General features: G+C 33.3%; 2 protein-coding genes across 2 annotated transcripts; both read left to right on the forward strand.

The window, feature by feature from the left end:
• The first annotated feature begins 1,464 nt into the window (after positions 1 to 1,464).
• LOC144997714 (ethanolamine-phosphate cytidylyltransferase-like) lies at positions 1,465 to 4,723 on the forward strand. The gene is made up of 10 exons (XM_078957586.1): positions 1,465 to 1,655; positions 2,369 to 2,796; positions 2,880 to 3,115; positions 3,238 to 3,386; positions 3,484 to 3,555; positions 3,647 to 3,714; positions 3,838 to 3,958; positions 4,069 to 4,134; positions 4,217 to 4,339; positions 4,436 to 4,723. Exons 2-10 carry the CDS (start codon positions 2,441 to 2,443, stop codon positions 4,505 to 4,507), a joined length of 1,263 nt encoding a protein of 420 aa, XP_078813712.1. The 5' UTR covers positions 1,465 to 1,655; positions 2,369 to 2,440; the 3' UTR covers positions 4,508 to 4,723.
• Positions 4,724 to 7,236: 2,513 nt separating this feature from the next.
• LOC144997242 (uncharacterized) lies at positions 7,237 to 11,575 on the forward strand. Its single transcript, XM_078957100.1, has 9 exons — positions 7,237 to 7,510; positions 8,915 to 9,091; positions 9,839 to 10,034; positions 10,122 to 10,292; positions 10,368 to 10,484; positions 10,655 to 10,852; positions 10,938 to 10,997; positions 11,068 to 11,166; positions 11,242 to 11,575. Exons 2-9 carry the CDS (start codon positions 8,952 to 8,954, stop codon positions 11,338 to 11,340), a joined length of 1,080 nt encoding a protein of 359 aa, XP_078813226.1. The 5' UTR covers positions 7,237 to 7,510; positions 8,915 to 8,951; the 3' UTR covers positions 11,341 to 11,575.
• The last annotated feature ends 7,548 nt before the right edge of the window (positions 11,576 to 19,123 follow it).

Raw genomic sequence — 19,123 nt, forward strand, 5'->3', positions numbered from 1 at the left:
GAGTTTGTCTAATGATTATGCATTTGTTTAGTAAGTAGTCAGGTTAATAATGCAAAAATACAATATATAGTTTGCCGCATGGTGATTTGCAATGTCTTTATAATCCCTGATCCGTAGAAATAAAACATCCCAATTTTATGAGCTAATAAGACTTTTTCTGTAATATGTATGTTGAAGTTTTTATCTTACAAAAAGGTCCTTGCTTAATGTTTGGGCATGATGTTCGCGTATGAGTATTTTTTGGCGCATCAGATTGTGAATCATAAGAGCGTGGGATGATCACTAGCGGTTTTCAGCCTGATCCAATGTATCTACCCTTAATGCATGTATTCCACATAGCTAGACATATGCCCTCCTCTTCATTCTTCCGACTTTCCCAATAGGCTCTTCAAAACACCCGACACAATCCCACAAACTACATTGTATAATGTGGTTTTAAGATTTTCCAAACCGTAAATCTCACCGCGAAGGTTCTTAATCGCGTTATGCAGTGCGGTGCAATGTGGTTTTTTGTACCTTATGACATAAAACATTATTAACTTTAGAAACCTAACTTATTTCGATAAATAATTTACGCACCAATATACAATAATGAAAATGTCTTCATTAAATTTAGATTTTCGTCTATCAACCCAATACTTCTAACTTCCATGCTTATTATGACCGATATAACAATTGAAAACTTGAAAATAAAAAACATGAAACTCGTAGATACTTGTCTTTTTTTTTTTTTCTCAGAACATTTTGAATATCTATAATCGGAGGTACGAGAAGTCGAGGACTAAGATATGATTAAAATACTCCGAGATAATCAATCTGTCCAACGATATTTATTTGCTTTTATTTGTCCGTTTTGTTTTGGAATTATTTCTTCGCCTAACATGTAATGGCTAGGGAATAATGAATGTATATTGTCTTTAGTATGCCTTGTGCTATGATTTAAACCACAATTTATTAGTTAAAAAGCATAAAAACACTATATAATACGGTTTAACAAAATTACAAACCGAACAATTTCTAAAAGACCACTTAGGTTGTGGTGACTTGGTAAGACATATAGAAGATGTTGTGGGTAATCCATTGACTCATGTTTAAATCCGATATTATTCTGTGACCATAAATGTTCGTTTGCAATGACTCCAAGACACGAGTCATAAGCTTATATAGGGATGTCAACGAAGGCAAACGGAACAGAGAGTGCATCCCCCGCCCCCGCCCCCGCCCCCGAAATTTCTCCGTTCTCTCGCCCTCAAAATGTTTACCAGGAGATTAGGTGGTGCACAGAACCAGTCCAAAAATCTTTTCCTTCAAAAAAATTTCTAAACCGTGTTTCGTGACCCTTAAAAAAAATAACGTAAATTATAATATTATTGGTAATATTGGGTCAAGTGGACTGTGAGGCCAGCAAAACAACCCTCGTGTCTCTTCTCGCTGCCCCATGTGATATTTTTTTTTTTTTTTTTTTTTTGCTTCCATCACCAGCTCCTCATTTTCTTTTCTTCTTCTCCTTCTTCTTCTTGTTTACGATATAAAATTTTCAATACAAGTATACAACCAACGCAAGAAAAGAAACACTCCAAATTCCACCGCTTCTACAACTAGCAGAAACATACGGACAAACACAGACGAGGAAGCACGAATTCCAACACAAAAAGGTAATCATTGTCTTCAGATTCCAACCTCCACTCTCTACCTTTCTCTTAATTTTAACCAGATCATACGCAGATTTGGTAATCCAACGTAATTCGAATCTCATTCCTGTTTTGCATTTAATATTCCAGATTATAATTCGGTATCATTTCCTGATCTGTTTTTTGTGTTTTTTGCATCACAACTTGGTTCGCTATGCTCTGTGTTTTAGCCCTTAAGCTTGCGATCACTGTAAATTAGGTCTTCTCTCGTCATATTAAAATTGGACAGAAAAACATCACATTTCGCATGTTGATCTTGTTAGATTTGGTGCAGTTATCTTGTTCTGATAATTTCGTTCAATTTCGTTTCATCATGGAATGAGGATTTCTACTTCAATTCGGTTAAAAACCGATATTAATTTGGGTATATGTGAAGGATTGGTAATTCATTTGTTTTATATGACTTCGTGAATGGTTACGTTTTTTAGATTAGAGTTTATTTTAACCTAATTAATCAGAAAATCAAAATCTTAATCCGTGCCAATTGCCTAACAAGCTTTAACATGCAATAATCATTTTAGACGCACATCCAAGCACCTCTCATTTGCTCTAACACTTCTTCTTCTTCTATCAAACACCACCCATGGTTGAAAACAAAATCTCTGTGATGAATATGACAAATTCAGTAGTTTCTTCCATATTCTTCTCAAAAATTGGGTTCCTCATTTGTTTTGCAGGGTTTGTGTCTTCTTCTACATCATCAAAGAGGGCTGTAGAGCCCCCTTGGGAACCAAAGCTTTGGATCAACAATGGAATACCAGGCAAACTACTCCATCTGGGATGGGCTATACTACCACCCACATCTATTTGGTGGCATAATGTTAACAGCTGCATTGCTTGGTCTTTCCACAAGTTATCTAAGTGGTATAGCTTGTTTCCCTACTATTCCATACATGTTACCTTATTTAGGAAATCTCCAGAAGCAAAAATCCGGAAAGAAACGTATCCGTGTTTACATGGATGGGTGTTTTGATCTTATGCATTATGGTCATGCAAATGCTTTAAGACAAGCCAAAGCTTTAGGAGATGAATTAGTGGTTGGAGTCGTAAGTGATGAAGAAATCATAAAGAACAAAGGTCCTCCTGTTTTATCCATGGAAGAGAGGTATGCTTAATGCTTTTATTCTCTCTCTCATCAATACATACAAATCTTATGTTTCACATGATATGGTGTTTGATCCCTTAAAGGTTGGCACTTGTTAGCGGATTGAAGTGGGTTGATGAGGTTATTGCTAATGCACCTTATGCTATTACTGAAGACTTTATGAACAGTCTTTTTAAGGAGCATAAGATTGATTATATCATACATGGAGATGATCCTTGTTTGCTTCCTGATGGAAGTGATGCATATGCTTTAGCAAAGAACGTTGGGCGTTACAAACAGATCAAAAGAACAGAAGGTGTTTCAAGCACAGACATTGTAGGTACTACCTTCTAACTGAAAACATCTAAATACAAGAAAATCAAGAAAATCAAGAAATGGCATGATCTTCATTCTTTTTGGATTCGTTTTGTGCTTTTTAACATCTTTACTTACATAATGCAGGAAGGATTCTTGCATCAATGGAAGATAAAGAAGTTAATGGAGAAAGTAATGAAATGAGTAGAAGAAGCATCGAGAGTCATTCCAAATCCAAACATGCATCTAACTTTTTGCCTACATCAAGAAGAATTGTGCAATTTTCAAATGGCAAAGTATGTTTCCTAAATCAACTTTCTGCTTATTGTTTATTACAGGTCAAAAGACGTAAACGCCCTTCTCATCTTTAAAATGTTGTTATTATCTATTCAGGGGCCTGGACCGAATGCTCGTGTTGTGTACATTGATGGAGCATTTGATCTTTTTCATGCTGGCCATGTTGAGGTATGCAATGCAGCCTCTTGTTTATGATTATGAATGATTTTTTTGCCTTTGATAATAAATTAATAATTAATAATTACAAATAAATTGTCAGATTCTGAAGAGTGCAAGACAGCTTGGAGATTTTCTATTAGTAGGCATATATACAGATGAAACTGTTGGGTAATATTCAAAACCATTATTAAGTTCTGTTTGGATAAATCGATGTTTAAAAACTATTTGAAGGTTTGAGTGTGGGTAAATGACCATTTTACCCTTCTGTTTGTGATATCTGATTTGATGCAGCCAACAACGAGGGGCTCATTTCCCATTAATGCATCTGCATGAACGCAGTCTCAGTGTTTTGGCTTGTCGATATGTTGATGAAGTCATCATTGGTGCTCCTTGGGAAATCACAAAAGACATGGTATTTACATTTAGTTCCCCTTTTTTTTTTTTTTGGATATAAAATAAATATATTAAAACTATTTATTTTTCTCTAAATGTTGGCTTTTTATTTTATTTTATTTTGTGCAGATTGCGACTTTTAACATCTCTACGGTTGTGCATGGAACTGTTTCTGAAAGCGAATCTACTCTCAATGTAAGATGAAGATGAAGATGAACTCCTTTTAACAAACAAACACAAAAAGACTAATCTACCCTTGTGTTGATTATTACCACAGGGGATGGTGGACCCTTATTCGGTTCCCAAAAGCATGGGCATTTTCAGGATTCTGGAAAGCCCAAAAAACATCACAACTACTTCGGTAGCTCAAAGAATAAAAGCTAATCATGAGATATACGAGGTTTGACTTTTGTTTTATGTTTTATGTTTTATGTTTTATATGAATTTAAAATGGATGATTGGAAGTTTTGGACTGAAGTAGCGTGTGATTTTTTAGAAGCGAAATGAAAAGAAGGAAGCTAGTGAGAAGAAATTTTATGAAGAGAGGAAGTATATTTCTGGGGATTAATTGATTATATATTATGGATTGAAGATGAAGAAGATAAAAAAGATAATATATGATGCTAAAAGTTGTAACACAACTCCTTGAGAGATTTTAGAAACTAAGATGATGCTAACCCCTCGGATGTGTCATGTGGCATGTATCATGTATCATGTATCATCCTGATGTTTGCGAACTATGAGCACATATCTAATGAAGTTTCTTGTTTTTGTTTTTTGTAAAGTGATGATGATCATGCACCTCATTTTTTTAGTATTCAAATATATATATATATATATATATATATATATATATATATATATATATATATATATATATATATATATATATATATATATATATATATATATATATATATATATATATATTAGGGAATTAAAAACTATGATTTTATGATTAGCAACATATGTTTTCAAGTGAAGCATATCCAAGAATGAAAACCCAAAAAGTAAATACTAAATGGAATCTTAAAATGATAATATATACAAAATCTTAGCTGAAGGTAATCATGTTCATCCATATCATCAAGATCATGAATGGAAAACTTGTCCTAGTGAACCAAGTAAGATTAGAAAATTCAATTTTACCATTTACATGTTGTCTTCTAGGGTATTTAAATCCCCACCATCGAAAATGTTTATCCCTGATTTAAGGATTCTCTTATAAGAATAACATAAATCAAGTACCTTAAAAAAGGGATTTAAAATAAATAAGAACTAATATGTATCATATGTTGTTTCGATATCAATCTTAAGTATATTAGCATCCATCACACCATTACTGAAACTCGAAAGGATCGGTTGAATTCTACGTTTTTCAATTGGTAAAGTGATATGATAAAACGATCAGATAAATATGTAAATAATAGCAGTCGCCCTAGCTTAAAAAGGGATTTAAAATAAATAAAGAACTAATATGTAACATATGTCGTTTCGATGTCAATCTTAAGTATATTAGCATCCATCACACCATTACTGAAATTCGAAAGGATCGGTTGAATTCTACGTTTTTCAATTGGTAAAGTGATATGATAAAACGATCGGACAAATATGTAAATAATAGCAGTTGCCCTAGCTTAAAAAGGGATTTAAAATAAATAAAGAACTAATATGTAACATATGTTGTTTTGATGTCAATTTTAAGTATATTTGCATCCATCACACTATTACTGAAACTCGAAAAGACCGGTTGAATTCTACGGTTTTCAATTGGTAAAGTGATATGATAAAGCGATCAGATAAATATGTAAATAATATCAGTCGCCGATGAAGAGTCCAAAGCTTTGGTAAAATAAATTTGTCAGCTATATGATTAAAAACATCTTTTTTTTTTTTTTTTTTCCTGAACGGCATTAAAAACATCTTTTTATAAAACATTAATAAAATTTCAATCTAAATTACAAATTTAGCCAAATTGATTATAGTGTTTTTAAATAAAGCCACAGGTCCGTATGTTTTATATAAAAAGGTTAAGCAATTTACTCGAACAATTAAGTAAATAGTTTTGTTTTATAAAATTTGTATCTAAACCGTCTTTTTTAAATTAGATAGAACTAATTTTATTGAATTAATTTGCTTATTATTTTTAAATATATCATTTATTTATTATTAATTTAAGTACGCTTAGTCACATATCATTATAGATTTATAGCCTTTTTACTAACCCATTGATCTACACAAATAAGAAATAAGAGTAATTAGTTAAATGTTTTTTTTTTTTTTTTTTTTTTTTTTTTTTTTTTTTTTTTGGAGAAAATAACAAAAATAGCCATTTACACTAATTACATTACAAAAATAGCCAAAAAATATCGAAATTACAAAAATAGCCAACGATTTCGCAGATGGAAATGCCCCATCTGCGAAATCAGCATGCCATCTGCGAAAGTACAAGCAGCTAAAGCACAACTGTGCTTTAGCTGCTTGTACTTTCGCAGATAGTTTTTTTTAATTTTAATTTTTTTGTGTATATATAGGGGTAATTTCGTAGATGGAGAAGGTCCATCTGCGAAATACTCTCACTCCTATCTGCGAAATACTGATTTTTTTGTATTTTTTTTAGTTTGACTATGAAATGAATTGGTTTGACTACGAAATCATGTTGCTATATAAAAAGTTTTGTAGAAAAATATCATGTTGCTACATGATTTCATAGTCAAACCAATTCATTTCATAGTCAAACTAAAAAAAAAAATACAAAAAAAAATAAGTATTTCGCAGATAGGAGTGAGAGTATTTCGCAGATGGACCTTCTCCATCTGCGAAATTACCCCTATATATACACAAAAAAATTAAAAAAAAAAAATCACCTGCGAATGTACAAGCACCTAAAGCACAGCTGTGCTTTAGCTGCTTGTACTTTCGCAGATGACATGCTGATTTCGCAAATGAGGCATTTCCATCTGCGAAATCGTTGGCTATTTTTGTAATTTCGATATTTTTTGGCTATTTTTGTAATGTCATTAGTGTAAATGACTATTTTTGTTATTTTCTTTTTTTTTGTTATAAAGTATAATTAATTATTTATATCAGTCTATGGTTTTTTTAGGAATCTAATTAAAATAATTTAGTAATATGAATTATCGTTTAGATATGAATTTGATTTTTTAAGTATTTAAAGACCCTAATATTATATAGTGGGTTAAAAGAAGAAAATAGAATAAATGACTGAAATAAAAACGTGAGAGGTGTCCTAAACTTTATTTATTTATTTATTTTTATTTTTATTATTTTTTTAGAACGCGTTGGCTGAAGAGAAAGGGAGAGAGAGAGAGAGAGTCGTTAACATACAGATCCGGTGGAGTTGGGAGATGCAGAGCACCTGCAACAGAGATTGCAGTCTCGCTGGCCCGATTTGCATTTCGGCGTAAGTCTGATCGCAGAAACAGAAATCGCTTGCCGGAGGTCTTTGTTTGGAGTTGAGCACTCCGATCTCCACCGCTACTATATATATTTTGGTGAAAATCCGGCGGACGTGAGCACTCCTCCTTCCGGCGCTGGCTGAATATTTCCGGTGAGCAATTTTCTTTTCTGGCAGCGTGATAATTTTTATTCTAGGATTTTGTATGTTCTCAAGGATTAAAATAATAGATTGGATTTCGAACAGTCTTATTGTTTCTGATGAAGAATTTACTTTCCTAATTTTATATAAATATGTTTCTGGAATCTGTTAAGTACTTAATTACTTTCATAATCTGTTAGGAACTAATCAAGTTTTAAAAATCTAATCTTTAACGTGTTTCTTCTTTCAATTTAACATGAGTGGCTAATGGGAAGAGATATATGATTTTTGAAATAAGGTATGTTGTAGTAATCATTTATAAGGGTCTTGTGAGAAATGTTCCTCCAGTTGATGATGAATTGTTAGTGAGCATGTTGAACATTTCTTCTTTGTCAATCACCCTGATCATTATCTTTTACATCAGGCGCGTTTTTTTTTTTGGAACTTATTTCCTTCCATCTGTCTTATTTGGCTAATCTGGATACATAATTTTGGAGTTTTAGGTAGTGTATAGCATTGTACTTTCATAATATACTCATGATAGTATTCTACAAAAAAATATATTTAATGAGCCATGAAGTCACTATAATGGTAATAATAACCTTGGATCACATGAGAATTGAACTCAACTTTATCAAATTTTGAAAACTGTTTGACCCAAAAATTTTTCTTAACTTATTTCTTAAAAACTGGAAAATGTTTACTACAATCAACCAAGTAGAATCCACCTGTCACAAGGCACTGTTCCCCTGTTTCAACATTTATCTTTTCTCTTAAGTTTCCTTTATTTATGCTTTTGAGTTGAATATATAAAAATCAGAGCACCGAATCACATTAGCAACATCTTTATGATCAACAAAGTACACTAAGTATCTCCTAAACTGGCCAAGGATCCAATATAGAAATAGACAAAATCATCTTTCATCACACAAAACACTTTAAACCATCACAAGTTCACAACACAAACACAATTCTTCCATAAAGTGCACATTCAAGTTGAAAACTCAACCTTAAAGAGGGATGTAGATAGAACATGTTCAACTGTGTCTAATCTGGAAATGGAAAAGAAACTTCATTACAACACAAGCACGTATATGGCTACAAGTTCAGATAAGTATTAAAACAGATGCTATAAATAGAGTGCAGAAAAATCACATACACAGATTCTAAAAAACAGAGTGCAGATAAATCATATAAAGTTAAAAAACCCAAAGACCAAAGTAGGATTCTATAAAAACAGGGTGATGAAAGCCTGCAACATCATAAAATCCAAAGTAGGATATTTGTTCTTCTTTCTTATTATAATTTGGGTAGTAGCTGACATTTGATTTCACCAAAGGATTTGTGAGAATTGATTTAAGTTGTCGAATGCAAGGTTGTGTGTTTTTTTTATGAAGGTTTTTGTGTGATTATTAGGGAAATGGTGTTGTCAAGGTTTAGTTTGAATTAAAATATGGAGAAGAAAAGAGCAGATGAAAGCGTGCAAGTATCAGCTCCAGGAAGATTAGATAGATTCGGGTTTGTAAAACAGGAACATAACTCTCCCTCCCCTGATGGCCCCCCCAAAAACAAGTCGGCTTTGGAGTATCAGAGGTAACAAATATTAATCTTAGATTCCATCTTGGGCTATGTTTGACATACTAGCTGAAAAACTATCTGTTAGCTGAAATTAAAGCTAGCTGATAAAAAAAACATGATATTTTGTAAAAAGTTACTGGAAGATATAAAATGACATTTAGAAGAATATGTTTTTTATAATTAACTCAAGGTATATTTGGGAAATTTTAAAAAAGAATCTAAAAAGCTAGTCTAAGGTTGTGTTTGGTGCGCCATAGCTGATAAGTTAGCTGATTTTTTGAGTTTTTTTAAATTGTCATGTTTGGCAAGTCAAAAAGTAGCTTATAAGCTAGTTTTTTTAAGAAACTACTTAGACTAGCTTTTAATGAGCTTTTTAAAATTTTACAAATATACCCTTAAGTATTTATAAAACACATTCTTTTAAATGCCTATTTATGCCATTTTATATTTTTCAACTAGCTTATCAGCTAGTTTGACCAAACGTCATTTTTTATCAACTAGCTTTTCAGCTAATTCGCCAAACATAACCTAAGCAACTTTTTAAAAAGCTACTTTTTGGCTTACTAAACATGTCAACTTAAAAAAACTCGAAAAATAAGCTAGCTGTGGCGCGCCAAACACAACCTTGATCTTGTTCATATAAAAATGAAATTGTTCAATGATCAGGTAGTTTGTTGTATGGAAAATATGAATAAAAAAAAATCCATTGCAACACATGCTACGTTTAAAACTCATAGATAGATACAAATTAATTTAAAACAGGGAACAAAAACGAGTTAGAAAATGGAGGAAAATGATTGGTGTTGGAGGTAGTGATTGGAAGCATTATGTAAGAAGGAAACCACACGTTGTTAAAAGACGTATACGAAAAGGAATCCCTGATTGTTTGAGGGGTCTTGTCTGGCAATTGATCTCTGGAAGCCGGGACCTCTTGCTCATGAACCCTGGTGTATACGAAGTATTCTATTCCTTTAATTTTCCCAAATCTTCTTCTATTTGTCATTCTTTTAACTTAAAGTCTTATTTTCTTCTTCTTCTTCTTAAGCAACTAGTGATATATGAGACATCAGCTTCCGAGTTAGATATAATACGCGATATATCGCGTACTTTTCCATCACATGTGTTCTACCAACAACGACATGGACCTGGTCAACGATCACTTTACAATGTCTTAAAGGCCTACTCTGTGTACGACAGAGAGGTCGGATATGTACAGGTGATTCACAAATTCACATTACATCTCTAGCCATTTTTGACAAGACTCACAAAATGGTTTAAAATTTTCATTAAGGGAATGGGATATTTAGCTGGGCTTTTGCTGCTTTACATGAGTGAAGAAGATGCATTTTGGCTAGTGGTGGCATTACTCAAAGGAGCTGTTCATGCTCCAATGGAAGGATTATATTTGGTAACTTCACTTCCTCTTTACTAAATTTTATTAATAAATAAATAATAATTAGGGGTTGTTTGATATGCCTCTTACTAGGATCTGGTAAGAGGCTCAATCAGGCATTGACTCAATCAGATCTGACTCAATCTGCAACTGTATGGTATTCTTAATTATTGGTCTACATGCAGGAGGGATTGCCACTGGTTCAACAATATTTATTTCAGTTTGACCGTTTGATGAGGGAGTATATGCCAAAATTAGGCGAACATTTTACAGAAGAAATGATAAATCCAAGCATGTATGGAAGCCAGTGGTTTATTACTGTTTTCTCATATTCTTTCCCTTTTCATCTGGCTCTTCGAATTTGGGATGTTTTTCTTTACGAGGTCAGTGTCAGTGTCAGTGACATTTATTTAATTTTCTTTCGAAAAAGGAAATATAATATGAAGTAACTAGCTTTTGTGTGTTCAGGGTGTTAAGATTGTTTTCAAAGTTGGATTAGCTCTACTCAAATATTGCCATGATGACTTGGTGAGTGGCTTGTTACAGTTTGGAAAATAATATCTTTTTTATTTTTACTAAAATGGTGTTGTTTTTTTAGGTGGAATTACCGTTTGAGAAACTTATACATGCTCTTCGTAACTTCCCTGATGATGCAATGGATCCAGATACATTGCTTCCATTGGCCTACTCATTTAAGGTACTTATACAAATTTAAAAAAAATAAAATTTAAACGAAGAATTTATAATTTTTATAAATTTGTGATGTTTTAAGGTATCGAAGCGTTTGGAGGAACTTAAACAGGAGTATGAGAAGATACATGGGAAGGTAGCAGAATCTAAGTCAAAGCAAAAACAACTGCAGCTGGGTTGAGCAGCTAAAACAACTGCATATTATTTTGTAAATATCTGGAATTTGATTTGATTATTGATCTAAACCAGTTTTTTGTAACTGGAGATTAGAATCTTGAAATGGTGATAGTGTAGTGTGAGAAATGTTTAGATTTTGAGTGGTTTTGTTCATGTTTGAAATGTTGATAGTGCAGTGTGAGAAATGGTTTGGGAGAGAAAAGAAAGGATTAAAATCTACTATGGAAATTAACGAAAAATGAGCTCAAAAAGTCAGTCTAACAAGTAATGCAAGCTTTATACAACCACTGGTCTTCTCATATTTATTTTGTGGGTGGAAATAATATTAAACTCTTTTATTTTTTGCTCCATATCTTTTCATTTGATAGCAATTTGATGTGTTGAACCCATCTTTCCTAACCCACTTGACTAATCACTATTATTATTAATTATATTAGAAAATTTAAAATAAAATAAAACATACGATTTACAATAAAATAAAACATAAATTAAATCCTAAAATAACAATTAAAATGAAAAGAAACACTACAAATGACAAATAAAAGAAATACTTAAATTCTAAAAAATACTTAAATTCTAAAAAAGAAGGGTGATTTTTTAAAATATTTCACGCTAACTCGTAATGAAAATCTTTTATGTTATTGTAAAGTCCTAAATTTTAAGCCAAAGTTTCATTTTTAAAATTAAACCAATATTCCAATCCCATTCATAACATATGTTTTTAGTTTGATAAACCATATACAGATAAGAGTATCAAAAGATGATAAAAATCAAAAATGCTGAATTTCCATAAATATAAATATCAGTAGATACAATGCAATCAAAGCGCTCCCCTCCCAGAACAACCTGAAACATTTTAAACTTCAAATCGTAAGCACAAAATTAGTGAGTTTCCAAAAATACCACACACAACACAAAATATCCATATGCTACCATGGCAGATCTGTTTTAACCCAACCTGCCTCACCTAACAAAAATTGTAATCATACAAACAATCAACAAGACCCAACCAATCTAGCATACAGTGATCCTATTGTCCTATATAATATAGTGAAAAAACTCACATGAATCAAAGAGCTGAATCCATTTATTTCAAATCTAACGAATCAGGTACTCGAACCGCTTAACCAATCAAAGGCTAAATCTCAATCTACAACTCAAGATCTATAATTTGACTAAAAGTCAAACCGGTCAAAGTTAACGGTCGATCCGAGAGCATTGAACCATTGTACCGCTACCACAACGTGACAAAATAGTCATGTTTTGCCTAAATCTTGCGTCGCGAGTTCCAAAACCTGTTGCACCATGAAACTGGCTTAATAACCTACTTTTTAAGGACTTAATTTCTTAATTCAAAAAGTCCAATCCTTCGGATTCGAATCTCATAATGGTCCTAATGGATAAAGTTTACAACTTTATCCATCATCAAGGCTTAATCAAGCACAAGTCTAAACCCTATGTCCAAGAATTCCCAAAAATGCAAAACCAAGTACATAGCTTAAGGTTAGCACATGTATGACACTTTTTATCCAACAAGATGGTTCCAGAAGCATCAAAACATCACTAATGAGTTATGGAGCTCTTCAAACTCCAAGAACACCAAGTTTAAGGGACCAAAATGACAGCAAAATCACCACAAGCCTAGATCTAACATGCAATAGACAAAAAGATTGAATCTGGAAAACTTAGAGAGATATGTACGATGCTAAGAAGGTAAAAACTTCAGTGGCTTAATTCAATCAATCACCAAGAGCACACTTTTTCTTCAAAACTTCACACCAAAGAAGCAAATACAATTAGAAGGCATGAAGGAGGCTAGGGTTAGGAAAATAGAATGTTTTTTGGAGTGGAGCCTCGCAAATGACGAAACCCTAGGGAAATATGCTTTTAAAATAAGTCAAAATCCTAAGGCTTTTAGGTTTTGGACCAACAGACCCTTCGTGCCGTGAGTCTCTTTAAAGATCACACCATGACACTCAACTGCTCGTGTCGCCACCCAGAGAAAATCCCTAAAACTCATAAATTCCAAATTCTAACTTACAAGAATACCTGAAAATCGGATGTTACAATTCTCCCCTACTTTAATCAAATTTCATCCTCGAAATCCGCTGCTGTAAATAACTCAAGATAATGACCCCGAATCTCCTCCTCTACCACCTATGTCCACCCAGAACCCTTATGGTGCTGCTACTGCACCTTCACCAGACCAACCACCTTGTTACGTAAGGTCTTCGTCTTCCTATCCAAAATTACGATCAACCTCTCCATATAGTTCAAGCGTTCGTCCACATGAATATCATCTGATGGTACCACTGGTGTCGCATATGTAATGCAATTTCTCAGCTGAAAAATGTGAAAAGTATTGTGGATCCGACGAAGCTCCTCGGGCAGATCCAACTAGTAGGCGACCTTGCCCATACGAGCAAGTATCCTGAGTGGTCTAATAAACATAGGGCCTAACTTTCCCCTCTTCTTAAAACGGATGGTACCTTTCCATGGTGACACTTTCAGTAGAACCATATCTCCCACCTAAAACTCTAACTCGGAACAAAACCAATCTACAAAGATTTTCTATTGGCTTTGAGCTGTGTGAAGTCTCTCTCAAATCTGTTGAATAAGCTTGGTAGTCTCGAGCACCACTGTCACAACTAGGAATTTTGATGCCTTGTAAACATTGAACAATGATAACAAATGTGAACCAACAATGTGAAAGCATGTAAGGTGCTTATTCAATAACAACAAAATTTCAATCAAACCCTTCATACAAGCACTACAAATAGTCAACAAATAATTGGAAACCCTAGAAATCCTTGTTTAAGTCCATTTTGGACTAGGATTTCCTTACTGGGACCAATGGACCAATAAGCTTCTAATTTGACTATCTTGGGCTTAGAACTCTTAAATGAGCTCTAATTGGACCCACTTTCATTTATTTTAATATTTTGGGCCATATTGGGCCTAGAATGAAACAAAATATTTAAATGAACCTTATTGGGCCATAACTAACCTAATTTAGCCCTAATAGGTCATAAAAATCATATTTATATTTATTTGGGCCAAAAATACTCAACATAACCATGAAATCGGGCTTAAGCATTTAAGGCCCAAATATTCTTTCCTCCCTCTCCATTCTCGGCCCAAGCCCAACCCATGAAGAAGAGTTGACTTAGGCTTGCCACCTCACTTTTACATGGAGGTTATCCATGCAAATAACCCAAATCTCCATGCACCATCTCATCACATTCTCTCTTCTTCCTCTCTCCTTTGCTCTCGGCCGAATCCAAACACACACATACACACACATATTTCATTCAAAATTCTCTCAAAGAAACTGTCTCTCCATTCTCTCCAAATTTTCGAGATCTAAGAGGTGTTCAAGGAATTTCTTCCATAAAAATCATCATTCAAGGTAAGTTGGTGCTTAAATTTATGATCTAACTCACTTCTTTTCATCAAAAATCATCTCTTAACCCATTCAAGTTCCTGATCTTGCATCTTAGAACCCACTAAGTTCGAGATCTATACAAGGAACTTGATAGGGCCGAAAATAGCACCAAACTTCTCCAAATCTTCTTCAAAACGGATCCACAACTCAAGGTGAGTTTCATACCCCTTTTCTTATCAGTTTTTATGAGTTTTATAGGGTTGAATACAAGAAAATGTGTAGATCTATGTGTAAATGTATGCTATGTGTGATTTGATGCATGTATGTGTGTGATATCATGTGTTTTGTGATGAATATGCTATCAAAAAGGGGTGTAAATCCGAGATCTAAGACATGAGAAAGGAAATAAACATAACTTAAGCTATTTTACACTAAACAAGTCAAGAAAAATAGTTTATAAGGTTAGGATGAACATACTTGAACATAAAACCCATTTTTGGGCTTAAATTGTCAAAAATACAAACTTGGGGTAAAAATCAACAAGTCACGGCTTCTTGAAGGTTGAAAGGAGCCAAAACAGTTTCTATAAATATTTTTCAAAAGATTAGAAATTTCTAGGGACTTAAAATGTAAAATTTTAACCTAATGGGCTAATTATGGGCCTCTCGGCCCAATAAGCCTCAAAATGCGAAATTTTACAAGTTGAGGGGCTGGAAATGTAACTTTCTGTAAAACAGGGGGTAACTAGCATAATAAAATTTTTATAAGGGTCAAAAATGCTTTTCATTATCAAAAAGGACCAATAATGTAAACTTTTTAGATTTTGGGCTAAAACTGTAAAAGTTGTGAAAAATGAGTCCTTAATCGAGAATCACTATTCTAGAGGGACTGAAGTTGTCAAATAAGTATACTTTGGGTTAAAAATCGTGTTTTCATCAAGTAAATTATACAGAAGTGTCAAGAAAAGTATTTTAAGGACTAAAAATGAAACACTTTTATTTAAAAGGACCAAAAGTGTTATTTTTATAAAAGGAGGGCAATGAAAAGGATCAAACTCCATTTTCAAACAAATTAAGTCATTAATACAAAATACAAGATCCATGACTACCAACGAAACGGAAAAACAAATACATTCTCAACAACAAATATTGTTACAAAACGAATTGATTCGGTCTCGAATCAATAACAAAACAAAATCATAAAACCAAAGCATTTCAATAAACACGCGATAATTATGATGAGTTAATTTACAAACTTTGGGCTTGGAAGTTTCGAATTATGCTTGTTGGGCCTTGCTAGCCCAATAACATGATCTTTGGGCTCGAAGGGAATACGCTTACGTGTTATTGGGCCTCCTATGACCCAATTCCATGTAAAAGGACTTTCAATAGCTCTAACGTGCTATTGGTCCCTAGTGGCCCATTAGTACTGCTAGTGAGGTCGAGAAGTCAAATGCGAGATGGGCCAAGTGTCTTTCGCATTCCCGATAGCCTTGAATAACTCATGGAAATAAAGGGGGCTTCGTACTCTCCTTTCTCCTCGGTTGTTGGGCTTATGAGAAATCAAAGTAAACAGATTAAGGACGATAAACAATAGTAATCAGGGTGGGTGGATTAAGTGAGTAGTAACGGCTGACGCCTTTAAGGATCGTTCGTAATTTGCAGTTATAAACTAGCCATTTACTTAATGTGTGATTATAACGACTCACAACCCTAATTAATCCAACGCCATCCGGGTAATAAAAAACATTCGACATATCGATATAACAATAAACAAGTCACGTATTTTATGTATTGGGTAAACATCAGGTTTTCCTGGGAAGTTCAACATTTTCACTTGCATGATGTATACAAAGTTCAACAATTATACATGTTTTAGAAAATCAACAAGCACATATTTACGGATCTTCACACTTTTTATAAACAAATACTCTTTTAAGAAAATATCGGATTTTCTGGGTTTAAAAACTACACCAAATCATTTTACCACGACGTTACTTATGAACTCACCAAAATTCCATATGTTGACGTTTTTCAAAATAACTTGTATTCTCAGGTAACAGGTAAGCCGAAGAATAAGTAACAAGTAATGTCACGGTGTTTTGCTTAGGTTATCTGTCAGATAGTTATGTTATGAAATTGTAATGTCTAAAACAATGTACGGAATGTAAACAATACCAGTTGTAATATTTCAATGCATGGTGATGTATTATGTTATGATTCATGTATATTCATTGTGATGGTATTCAATGTAAGTCACAAGAGCCCTCGGACGTTTCTACCGTCTGGTTCGGGGGTGTGACAACCACCTCCGTGCTCGCCATAACTCTAAAACCAACTTCATCCCAACAAATTGGGGTCCGAAATTTCCTCCGATAAAAAATCTCTAAAGGAGGTACACTAATGCTAGAGTAGAAACTGTTGTTGTAAGAAAACTTTGCTAATAGAATATACGAATTCCAACTCTCACCAAAGTCGATAATACAAGCTCTTAACATTTCCTCAAGTGTATGAATCGTCTTCTCACTCTGCCCATTAGTTTGTGGGGTGATATAATGTATTGAAGTGAATTCACATGTTTATATTCTCATGAAATCATTTCCAGAACATATAAGTAAGCCTCACATATCTGTTAGAAACCACATAAACTGGCATGCCATGGCGAGAGACTTCACAATTTGTTATAATGTAATAATGCAATTTAATTTACCCCTACTGATATTGTTTAGATTCGTCTTGTTCCTGTGAACGTTGAATGTAACCATTATTGCTCCAAATATCTGCCTTGTTTTCAACCTCAGAAATGGATGATGACAGTGGTTTATAAATCTTACATTAATCTTTGTAAAAGATCATATGCTTTAACTTGCTGGCCTCCCCCCCACACTAAGAACTTAAGATGCCTTCTCTTTCACCCTTAATGATAGAGCTCAGTGTTATTTTAAATTCATGGGTATCGCAAAAGTGTTCTTTATATTGCTATGTTTATTCAGATTTTCCCTTGATTCCTTTAACCATGGTATCATAACAAGATGGTTAAAGAAAAAAGGAAATCAAGTTGCACTCGGTGAAGTACTCTGTGAATTTGAAACAATATCTCTCCTTCTATCTTTACTCTTTAAGCTAAACTTTTATGAATCCATATTTATTAAAGATAAAGCCACTGTACAAAATTATCAGGTTATATTTTGTGAAACCTGATGCATTCTTTTTTCTTACAGGTGATTCTGAACCTACAAAGATGTTTGACAGACCAACGAATCTATGAAACAATCAGATAATCGACTACAAATGTGATCAATTTGTGAAACTTGATGCATTCTTTTTCTATTTGACTATTTAATAATACCATCCTACCATTATGATTTGAGTAGAGGCCTCAACTAGTAAAAAGAAACATGCAACTGTTTCAGTCGATCAATAACTAAGTCAAGCTCTTAAAGCACATGAAACATATTTGCTCTTCCAAAATACAAAAGATACGTTAAAATGGGTTCTTTTTGTTGCCGTCATCTTAAGTACATTGGTAACAATCACATATTTATATGCCTTCAACAGGTTACTGGCAATGAGAATCCTTTGATTCTTGTTTCTTTTGCAACAAAAAGCTCTAATGCAAGAGCTAATGCTTCATGTCATTGAGCTATGTTCCTAACCATGTTTATTCTTGTAACACATTGGGGTTTCTTATTTATAAAAGATAATGCTTCTTGTTTCTATACATGAAGGAAAACCCTCATTCACTTAGAACCAAGCAAACTTTTTTTTTTCCACCATACTATCTTTGTAGATACCCCACAAATATATTTTATACTTTATACCTTTGCATCATCAATGAATAATTTAGGACTTCATATTTTACTGAGAAAAATTAGTGAGAGAACTAGGGACTAAGAAAGTTCCAATCTATCCTGGTTGACTTTAACTGTCATCTGATCAGGAGACTACATTTTAAGATGAAGGGTATGGTGGTCAACCCAAACATGTAATTATCATTTCTCAGTCATCTGTTGTAATTGTATGAAATGTTTCAGACAATAAGTTATATGGCAGAGTGCCCAAGGTTCTTTTGGAATTATGTTTCAGGTAATACTTTAAGTCTTTAAGCAACAACTATGGAGAATTACTGTTTTACCCTCTTGTGCAGGCCAAATGCTTAAAAACTGGAGAAGTTGTTACAATTAAAAAAGTAACTAAAGATAAACTATATAATAATTGTTTTATTGTTGGTTAGCACTAATACCTCTTAATGTTTTATCTTATACAATTTAGGATCTACTGAACACACCTTTTTTGGTATCCAATTGGCTTTTGCTAGTTCAACTTATACAAGTAAGACTGGAAAATACTTGTTGATCTATAAATTTATGAAATTGTAATATAATCATTTCAATATGGCCTCA

This window comes from Lactuca saligna, chromosome 5 (genome assembly GCF_052625555.1).
Source record: "Lactuca saligna cultivar CGN05327 chromosome 5, ASM5262555v1, whole genome shotgun sequence".
NCBI classification, from domain to species: Eukaryota; Viridiplantae; Streptophyta; class Magnoliopsida; order Asterales; family Asteraceae; genus Lactuca; species Lactuca saligna.

Coding starts and splice junctions, on each gene's coding strand:
- LOC144997714 (XM_078957586.1), top strand. CDS start 2,441: ATGGAATACCAGGCAAACTACTCCATCTGGGATGGGCTATACTACCAC. Junction 3,387..3,483: donor TGCAATTTTCAAATGGCAAA/GTATGTTTCCTA, acceptor TTATCTATTCAG/GGGCCTGGACCGAATGCTCG. Junction 4,340..4,435: donor CTAATCATGAGATATACGAG/GTTTGACTTTTG, acceptor GTGATTTTTTAG/AAGCGAAATGAAAAGAAGGA.
- LOC144997242 (XM_078957100.1), top strand. CDS start 8,952: ATGGAGAAGAAAAGAGCAGATGAAAGCGTGCAAGTATCAGCTCCAGGA. Junction 10,485..10,654: donor CAATGGAAGGATTATATTTG/GTAACTTCACTT, acceptor GTCTACATGCAG/GAGGGATTGCCACTGGTTCA. Junction 10,853..10,937: donor GGGATGTTTTTCTTTACGAG/GTCAGTGTCAGT, acceptor TTGTGTGTTCAG/GGTGTTAAGATTGTTTTCAA.